Source organism: Perna viridis, chromosome 2, assembly GCF_037379345.1.
Source record: "Perna viridis isolate PV_CMFRI_1.1 ecotype Kerala chromosome 2, ASM3737934v1, whole genome shotgun sequence".
NCBI lineage: Eukaryota > Metazoa > Mollusca > Bivalvia > Mytilida > Mytilidae > Perna > Perna viridis.
In genome coordinates this window covers 55,675,409-55,686,035 of record NC_142446.1, presented here as the reverse complement: position 1 = coordinate 55,686,035, position 10,627 = coordinate 55,675,409, and the positions used below count along the sequence as shown (strand labels likewise).

The following is a 10,627-nucleotide window of genomic DNA, read 5'->3' as shown; positions in this document are numbered from 1 at the left end:
TAACAAGTAATCTACTTTATTGTGTTTTAGAAAAGACAGGAATATTTGCATTTCAATTGTTATTTCAAACACGTAAGTTTCGTTTTATTCTAAACAATTTTGATTGTTGTGCAATTGCATCAAAGCACATATATTCATACTGCCAATCTCCTCTGCAAACCTATAACTGTTTGTTGGTATACTACGCAGCATTGTTTTACATGGTGTGAAAAATTCACAAGGCATGAACATATGATGACAAATCCATATCTTTACTATACAAATTTGCATAGGGAGGCGGAGTTGAGTGACGAGTTATACACTAATTTGCAAAAAGAGGCGGGGTTTAGTACTGAGTTTGACATAGGTGAAAAAGCTTCTAAAAATCGAAAATACAATCTACATAAGAGATTGTCATATTGAATATGGAATACGTCAGTTTATTCTGCAAGAGATTCTTTTTCTTCTGGAAAATCAAGGTCATCTGTTGATTCTGTGTCAGATCTACACTGATGTAATAAGGGTTGAAATATCAGAAGTAGGGTTGCTGCAGCAATTGATGTACTTCCTAAGAGATGAAAGGACATGTTATAATCGCCGGTACTATCGCGAAGGTAACCTGAAAAGGACGAATATTGATACAGTAATTCTAAATACATTTTTGTAAGCGAGTTAATTCAATCAACCAGAAGTTGTTTACATAGCCCATTCTCATTAATATTTAGTACTTTTTTGTTGTTAGGTTTTCTGTGTGATTTTAATTTCATTTATACTAAGCTCCACGCAGCGGCTGACGTTGGTTTTCTCTCTTACATTTTCTGAGAGGGCTGGCTGCACGTCTAGAGTGAATTTTGAACGGCAGGCGTTGTTTGGATTTATACATTAGGCTCTTTAACAGGTTTCGTCTGGCTCACTTTTTTGGGTTGTCTTTGTCCAGTGAATGTTTATAGATACATATACTACCGTTGATTTGATTCTTTAATTTTCGGCGACAGATTTTTTTATAATAAGAAAAGACTTGAATTATTAAAGCATTCAACAATGAAACAAATACTTGAGCAATATTTCATGTACATATATTTTCAATTTACCAGTTTTAAAATAGGCAATTATCAAATGATGTAAACCTAGAAATAGCTTGAATATAAACCTACCGAACACATAAGGCATGATTGCAGCAAACGGACCCTGTGTTAGCATGAGGAATGCATAACCAGTTTTAAAATTTTCTGGGCCGACTATGTTAGTTAGTATAGGGACAATAACACAAAATATTCCACCAGCATTCGATCCAAAAACAATAACAAAAATGATAATTGATCCAAATGACGTAAAATATCGACTACAATTAGCGAGGACTCCTGCTATTATTTGTGTCACAATAATGATGTAATGTTTCTTAATCCATGGTCTGTCTGAACAAAAACCAACAAACGTTCTACCTACAAATTCTGATGCTCCTAACACGGCAACAATGACAACAATTTGTGAATTAGTTACACCCTTTTCCTTCGCGTTGATTGGAATGAAAGCTGGAATAAGAGCTGGTGCTAGTGTGCCCAAAACATGGACACATAGCAGAAGAACAAATGACGGTTTTTTAAACATTGAATAGATTATATGACAACATCTCTTTTTTGGGGCACGATATTCATCACTGACTTCGTCATCATAGACTGACGGCAGACTCTGTATGGACACAACAGACATATTGGCAACATTGTCAAGACTAATGTATTTAAACAAAGAAGTTAGTGATAACTTTGACGATGTTACACCAGTTCCGTATGATGGCTGCTGTGATATCGATCTTTTCATTCCGGGCTTGAAATCTTTAACTTCTGAGACAGTTCTAAATCGACTACCATTTTCAGTTTGTAAAGGCGAAGCACACGGAGGTGTTTTGGATATAACTGGTTGGGAACAAGTGAGGGTATCTCCAATTTGATGAATAAATTTTGATTTTACCTCGTTCATCCCATTAACATGTTCAGGTTTTGTCCGTACAGGTATGACATCCGGTTTTTGAGATTCATTATCAACAGAAGTCACAGTAACCGAAACATTTTTACCCTTTTTATAGAATTCTATAGGTCTAAGTAAACAGGCCATGACTAGACTGTGAGACAGAATACCAGCAGCAAGCAGTAGTGCCCCTCTTAGACCGTACGTATCAAGTAAGAATCTATATATAGGGGGGAGAATGAGACTCCCGAGACAGCCTCCGCTGACCGTAATGCCAACAGCAAATCCATAATGTTTCTTAAAATAATGACTAATAGCCACAAGTTGAGGACCCCATACCAAACTAGAAGAAATACCTACAATGAAAAGTTGAATTAAAAGTTATTGCCTGCTTTTTACTTACAGTGGGAAACATACTGGTAACTTCATTGTACGTAGATCTTATAAAAAAAGAAATACAGTTATTCATTCGTACCAAATTTCTAACTTAAAAAAAGATATTTGTTTTGATCGAAAAATTTTGTTTTGGCCATAGCTACTTAATATATGCTTTTATATATGATACTTATGAAAAAGAACTTACCAACCAGTATACTAATTGAGAAGAACAAAAAATTCATATTCTCTGCAAGGCTACTTATACCATAACCAATTGTCATTGTGGAAGTTCCTATCAATACTAATTTTCTGATACCAACTCGGTCCAATATGAAAAGTAGCATCGGCAATGCTGTTAAAAAAAGAGAAATGAAGAAAAAAATAACACAGACAGTAGAACATTTTTATGTGCTTGTGATGCTAATGAATAAACACTTAGTATAAAATTTGTGCAATGTTTATATATTGATCCAGTATCCAAATTTACCTCAAATAAATACAGATATTGTAGTTAATTTTACCTGTATTGAAAGTCGTTTTTTGAACAAAGAAAATCTCCATTTTATCCTTCGTGTATTAAGTGTGATTTTTATAAAATTATAAATTTAATACACATGCTATGGTGAAAATTATTTTGATTTGATCATGGGCTTTTTTAAGCATGCCGTAAGTTCGTGTAATATGAACCTTTCCATATAGACTTATAAAAATATATAGCACGTGAGAAGAACGGATTCCCCTGTAATTGCGGGTTTTTTTTTTCTCGACGCAGTCGGTATTGAGTTCGCTTTGACATTATGTGATACCCATAATATTCAACCATGGCAACGTGAACGATTGAGCCTACAAACTCGCATTTCATTGAACGGCAGTGATAGCAAGCGTAAAATTCAAGGCTCCATTGGGGGTATTGATTCCCGGAATATTTTCTATCGTTTATACATTGAATTATGAATAGTCCTTTATATATTGAATATTTGGAAACACAAATGTAGCTCACTTGTTGAACCAGTTCAATAACTGAATTACGAAACATAACACAGAATTCATACAGTTTACCAAATAAATTTGAAATGAACAAAGCGAGAAAATGAGTCGGTTATCTTTGTTAAAGATAGTAGTTGTTTTATTTTAGATATTTCTTACTTGGAATACACAATAAATAGAGGAGACAAATGGTGAAAGATCAATAATTTGTGCATATACTTTGCAAAATGTTTCTGTTGTAGACGGAAATTCATTAAAAAAACGCATAGATTATTGCTAATTTTTGGCTTAGTGTGACTTGTTATACTTAATGCTTTCATCTTAAGACTAAAACTTTGCTGCACAAAGTTCCAAAGAGTAATCAAGGGAACCAAGGTTATAGCGGTAATCAAAAGAATGTAATCCAGGGACAAAGACCAGAATGAAAACAGACATTCACAACAAAGAACATAAAGTAACTAAAATCATACATACAAAGTAACAAAAGTAAATGAGCAACTCGGACTCCATTAAAAACTGGGAGCATGGACCAGGTGCACCGGTAGGGTAAGCGTCCTCTGCTTTTCTAGAAACACCAGCCGAGTTGCTCATGAAAAGTCAAGTCCAGGGTAGACAAACGAGTAAAGGAAAACTATGACCCGTTGAATACATCAGTTTTCATGGTGCTGATGGATACACCATAACGATCCACGAGTTCATGATGACGACCATAAAACTTCTGTAGTGATGACTTCAATCTTGTAGCAACATAACCCTGTTCCAGAAGCCTATTTGTTAGAGTTCTAGCGCGATACAAAAAGTCTGCGTAGTTTCGGCAAGCTCTGGCATAACGTATGAATTGTGATATGAACACTCCATACGCAGGAGCCGAAGGGATGTTGCCACAAATGATAGGAAAGTTAACAATTCTGAATGAAAAGTCATCACGTTTGTCGTAAAGTTTGGTCAATAGTTTTCCTTTACCATCGATTTCTAAGTGTAGGTCAAGATATAAGGCTGACTTCACAGTGTCTGTAGTATCCTTTATCTCAAGTTCTTTGGGGTAGATGTATCAAATCCCCGAAATTAGAATTATTTAAAGATAATACGTCATCTATATAGCGGAAACTGAGATTGAAGGATCTAGCCAAACGAAGAGAGACAATTCATAGATATATGATATAGACTTATAAAGAAAGAAATACCAAGAAAATTAATTATAAAAGATTAAATAGTGATATTTCAGAAAATTTCAATCCTTTTAGGATGAACTTTGTAACAAGCAAATCAAATTGCAATTAGAAAACCACCATGTGTCTACCCCCCCCCCCCTTATGTACTTGTTTGATTCTTATATAAAACTGCACATAAGATGTTTCAGAAGGTGTCAAAAAATATCTCAAATATAGAAAAAAAAACGGAAAATGGATTTTACTCGTCAGCTGCTAGTAAAAATTTTAATATACTGAAGATCGTATTTCGATGCTTTTTAATTACTTACATGATAGACCGTAGGTAACATTTAGAAGACCGTTGATGAGAGATGACTTCGACACACTCTCTTGAAACTCATTCAATATTTCTACGAAAAATATTCCAAACGATTTCAAAGTTCCACAATACAATGCATTTGTTGTTGTGCATGCTGAAAATAAAGTTTGATAAAATGTCATATCTGATAACTTTTGTTAATTTCGTGCTAAAGCAGTATCAATGAAAAAAAAGAAGAATAAATATTTTCACAAAGTAGAATTGCTGATATAGAAAGCAATTATTGTAGCTTTTAGGAGTAATACCAACTGACAATCACTATCCCTTTCCTATTAACATAACCTTCAAAATTCAAATGTAATAGTAGGATAATTGATTGGAAAGAGATGCCGAAGAACGCCTAGATTTAACGCGTGCGCGGAACTTGTTCCGCGCACGAGTTAAATCTAAATGCGTTCTTGGCACGAGTGATCATATTTTGGTTATTCACGATAACCAATTGATTATCCTATTTATTTTATAGATTTCCTGCATTATTCATTGTTATTTTCAACATAAATTATTTTTTTAAACGGCGGGTTGTGACGTTTTGGTGGGAGAAATCGCGAGAGTTAAATTCCCGAATTTATTTCACAGTGTGAATTATGGAAAAAAAATTGGTGAATCACTGTTATCTATATAATAAATGTTTTTCTTTGTTATATGATACAAAATAAATGAATCCTAGCTGAAAAAGATCATCATGAAAATATTCATCTTGACATTAATTTTTTTCCATAATGTTTACAGCCGGTTCAATGATCAAAGTTAACCAAACTTGTATTCATACATTGTATGACTTTTGTTATAATTTTAGTTAGCTTGAACAATACTTATATATTCAATACAACGTCTATTCGGAATACATTAAGAAAACAAAAATCGCTTAGATTTTGTCTGGACTGTCCTGTTAGAAAAATAAATAAGAAGAATTTACATTAGATATTATTCAATTAGGTTCATTTTTATGTTGGACGGTGTATATTTTAGATTTTTCTGTTTTCAGTTGTTTCATTTAAGATATATGTAACGCTTGAAGTTACATTTATGATATATGTAATACTTAAAGTTACATTTAAGAAATACGTGATACTTGTGCTTTCATTTAAGATATATATGATACTAATAGTTACATTTAAGCTAAAAGTATTACTACCATTTGCATTAAATATATGTGTAATACTTGTAAAAATGTCAGTTGTATTAGGAGACGTCCTCTGATTTTGAAGGGTTGGCTGGAAAGAATTTTAAAGTAAATATTCTCACAACTACCTATTTGAAAATAAACATATTGATCCTTTCAAATCACTCTGATCACAACATATGCTTTTACATCCATATAAATATATAAGAAAATAATCTTTGATTCTTAAAAAATAAAATATTTTAGCCGTCATTATGGTGAAAATAAATATTTTGATACGAAGAAATCTTCCAATCCAACTACCCATATAAAGCTATGGTCGACTCCTTCGTAGATGGAATTTACAGAACAGACTTAAATTGATTTTGTTATCATAGTAATATTGTAAAATAGTAAATTATATAACAAAACTTGTAAATTCGAACAACTGTAACAATTATACGAACCTATTAGGATTACCCATGCCCAGCCACGATCGATGGGTAACTTATCAGTATCCATATTGCTTATGTCGATTTAAGAATAACTCTTGCTTCTAGGCAAACAAATGCAGAAATATATCGATGACTCAATGTGAATAATTTGTTGGACCTGTTAATATATGTACATATTTAGTCATTGATGTTGACCTATATTATATAAGATCTCATTTAAAACAAGTGCTCGTGTTCGTTATCATATGATAAAAACTCGACATTTTTAACGATGTCGTATGATGGTAATAAACAGAGTCAGCCCGTTTTCTTTTCGGAAGTGGGTTAAAATAAGTACTATACACTGAAATGTGCTTTTTTGTTAAGATGCATACTTGGATAGTATAAAATAAGGATGATATGGTATTCAGATCGTAAAAATTATTTTGATACAAATGAACCATCTACAAAAAAAAGCAAAGAGCCGCTTCCATTTGAATCAGTTTTGTGTATATAAAAAGAAACGAGGCAATCAGACTTCATCTGGTCGACAGTTTGAGTTAATATTACCTCAATAAAAACAGTTCAGTTACTTTAGATACAATAGTTATATACACTTTAATGTGTTAATGTGACTGATGTTGAAGTGCATTTGACATACCCATTTATGAGTTTATCAGTTACTATTGCAAAAAGATAATAACATGGGGAAAGAATTTATATTTGTGAATAAGTAGTACTTGTAATGAGGTATACTGACGTATAATTTAATTTCAGAAGTAACACGGATTTTTATTGGATAAAACATTTCGTCCATAATCTCATAGACCAAATTTTGTAATGACTTTTATAATTTTTTCGGTATTTTTCAAAAACCTCAGTTAGACTATGTGTCGATCATTATGATGACAATCATAAGATATTGACCTTTGACCACAAAGTCAAAATTTTACTTTTTTGTTTACTGTTTAAACCGTTTAAAGCAATTATTCATGTTACTTTTGACGAGCATATACTGCTGCTAAATTGATAAAATGGAAACATATTGTTTAGATTACTCGATAGTTCTTACTAGTTCTAGACTGAGACGGTAATGTTAGAAATTGGAATTGTGATTATAATATTCATAATTTATCGTAAGAAATCTTGATGTTCTCTGTCGAATTGACTAATCTTCACAATAATATTTATGATAATAATGATGCTGATGCTGTTGATGATGATATAAAAATAATAAGTTTTTGAAAAAAAGATCTATGTTACTTGTACATCAGTAAAAATGAACTTATCGATTGACAATATTAGTCTATCTTAACTTGTATGCTAATGGTTTCGACTTTTATTTTAAAAGTTTTTTCATTCATTCATATATTCCATAAATCTTCCATCAAAAGCCCAAGAGGCGCTGTAAAGAGGTACCAATATTTTTTCCAAACGATCAATTCCAACCGCAGTACAAGTCAGTTTGTCGAAAAAAAACTGGGTAGGAACCTAGATTAAATGTAATGATGCTTACCAAAACGGTACATCTGGTCCACAATTTAAAAAAAAAAATGGAGGATAACATTGCAATTTTAATTCTCTCTTTATGTTGTGTGTTTGAGTTTGTACTTGTACCGGATTATTGACTTAGTTTTCTGATTTTTTGAGATTATGGTTTCTCTTGGTATTGAATCATATTAAGACAGTGCTCATTGACCGACTCAACATAACCCTTACAGTTTTTTTTTATAAATTACTTTCTTTTTAACCTTTTTTTCAAAACGTGTATATTATTTGAATTATGTTGACGGGTCAATCACAAAGTACATAGACTAAACAATTATATTACCTATCATATACGATTAATGCAAGCTTAATTGAAAAGTTTATTGCAATAAATAATTGATAATCCGTTTGTTTGTATTTATGTGGTTATTTACACGTACAAATATGATAATAATAACAAGTACAGAAATTGTTATCATTGTACATAAAACATTTAAATCGCTTTCCAATAAAGATTAGGTATACGATAAAAATTGCTCTTTTACGGGTAATAATAATAAAAAAAAACTTGATTCGACCCCTGAACATTTGGGGCAAGTGTGGACGGATACATTATTAGGTTTTGGCATACTGAAGCGTAGGACTTCCGTATGGACACAACAATTTGTTTGCACAAAATTGAAACAGAAATCTTTTTTTTTTCAAAATCAAAGCAAAATTTAAAAAGTTGATTTGACCTCATATAACCCGAAAACCGTAAGAGAAATCTGAAATCTGCAGGCAGGGATTTTCATAAGGAATGCAATAAAAAAATAAATATTGAATCGGACAAAAAATTAGAAAAAAATGTGTATGGTTCCTTTGACCCCCGTATAATTTACAAACGCATATCAAATCTGCTGATATATTAATTGAATTGCCAGATTTAAATAAAAAACACAATAAAAAAATAATCAAAATCGGAAGAAAAACAAACATTCTACTTGGTTTTTAATGTAACACTATTAAAACCCTGTTTGACCCCTTATTCTAAAACGGTAGTTGCCACCAGCCCCAAGTAATATAGGAACTTCGTTTAATGGAAGAGTAATCAAGAGAACCAAGGTTATAGCGGTAATCAAAAGAATGTTATCCAGGGACAAAGACCAGACATTGAAAACAGACATACACAAATCATTAGTAAAATCATTTCAAAATTACATAACAATTGGTCAACCAATACGTAAGTTATTACACGAAACCCAAGTGTATACGGACGACAGCGACATACGAATATACGACCGCAATGTTTTTGCAGTCGTAAAAAAAACGAATGAGACGTTGCATCGGAGTACATTACATATTATCATATACTAATGCAGCTTCTTAGCAGGTGTTAACATACAAAAATACCAATCGTAAAAATATTGTAAATTTCGGTATTTCAAGGAGTAACCTCTCATTAGTAGAATTATAACTTAATATTTAGAAGGTCAAGATCCGAATATAAATTACATGTATATAAAAGAAGTACCCAAAACACGAAAGAATTAGAATATAAAGTCGAATCCTACACTTATGATTTCTACCAAAAACTATGTAAAAGGAGCTACTTATTTCATCATTTAAATAAATAAACTTAAGATACCATGTTACAGTTCAATTAAATCGAAAGTCAGATGTTGGATAATATTTATCTTACCTCCTTTTTCACAGTACAAACTTGGTCATTTTGTCAACCGTCTTCTCACCGAATAGTGATTGTTTAATGATAATCATGAGTACACGAATGTTATGGAGAGGGATTTGGCCTTGATTTGATAGTTGGTACAGTTGATACTTGTAAATAACTTGACCACGGTAAAATGTTGTAAGATAATTCAGTTTATTTTGTGTAACTGAATAAGGTTTTAGGTTGCAAGTATCTGCCTCAATTTTGGACTCTATCTACATAAGACGATATGGCAGTTCATCATTTGCAGATGATAGTCTATTGACCTACATACAGAATTGATACCCAAAAATACTATTTTCCTATCAAATAATGCTGAATGATTGCTTTCGAAGATTCCAGTTAAGCACTGAAAATATTGTTGAGTTTAAAATAAAAAAATGGAAAAAAAATTCTATTGAGATGTGACAGGGGCCAATTTGTTATAGAGTACAAATTTTCGATATTGTCAAACTACAAAGACACGTGCTTCACTGTAGACTGAAGTTACCAATATCATACCGAACCCTTAATATTATCACGTCGGTGTACTATAATATCATGTAATTTGCACGACAAGTGGATGCATAATAAGATTACTTAGCCAACTATAGTGTAATGTAAAGGAAAAAAAAACTTTACAATTATGGCCGCTCAGTGCATGCGATATCATGTTTTATGGAACACTTAATGGGGATATTGACCTAGGTCCACGGCTGAGGTCGACTATTTTTCTATCCATTTCTTTTGACAAAAATATGCACGACTTATTAATGAAACCCTATAAAAACAAATGTATTCACTGTATGAACAGATATATAACTGGTATAACAACAAAATGAATGTGGATACATACATTAAATTAAGTACAGATCATTAAAAGAAACAGCATAATATCAAAATCGCACATTGAACAAAAATACATTCCTCCGAATATGTAAAACAAGTAGTTTGACTAGCGCAGTTTTATTATCTATGTCAGCACATTGTACAGCACAATTACTCTTAATACATATTTATTTTATGTTGTGAGTTGATTGTCAAAATTTACCCAATTAAAATAGTGTAACCATT

At 32.0% G+C, this 10,627-nt stretch overlaps 1 protein-coding gene across 1 annotated transcript; it reads right to left on the bottom strand.

Annotated features, from left to right (window-relative positions):
* Window positions 1–10,354, bottom strand: LOC148626124 (putative monocarboxylate transporter 5). The gene is made up of 6 exons (XM_088569822.1): window positions 9,545–10,354; window positions 6,409–6,553; window positions 4,790–4,933; window positions 2,528–2,674; window positions 1,134–2,300; window positions 1–598 (listed from the first exon to the last, which is right to left on the bottom strand). Exons 2-6 carry the CDS (start codon window positions 6,461–6,463, stop codon window positions 420–422), a joined length of 1,692 nt encoding a protein of 563 aa, XP_088425948.1. The 5' UTR covers window positions 6,464–6,553; window positions 9,545–10,354; the 3' UTR covers window positions 1–419.
* Window positions 10,355–10,627: the final 273 nt, after the last annotated feature.

Coding starts and splice junctions, on each gene's coding strand:
- LOC148626124 (XM_088569822.1), bottom strand. CDS start 6,463: ATGGATACTGATAAGTTACCCATCGATCGTGGCTGGGCATGGGTAATC. Junction 4,934..6,408: donor GGCATGGGTAATCCTAATAG/GTTCGTATAATT, acceptor CTTTATTTTCAG/CATGCACAACAACAAATGCA. Junction 2,675..4,789: donor TGTTACCTACGGTCTATCAT/GTAAGTAATTAA, acceptor TTTTTTTAACAG/CATTGCCGATGCTACTTTTC.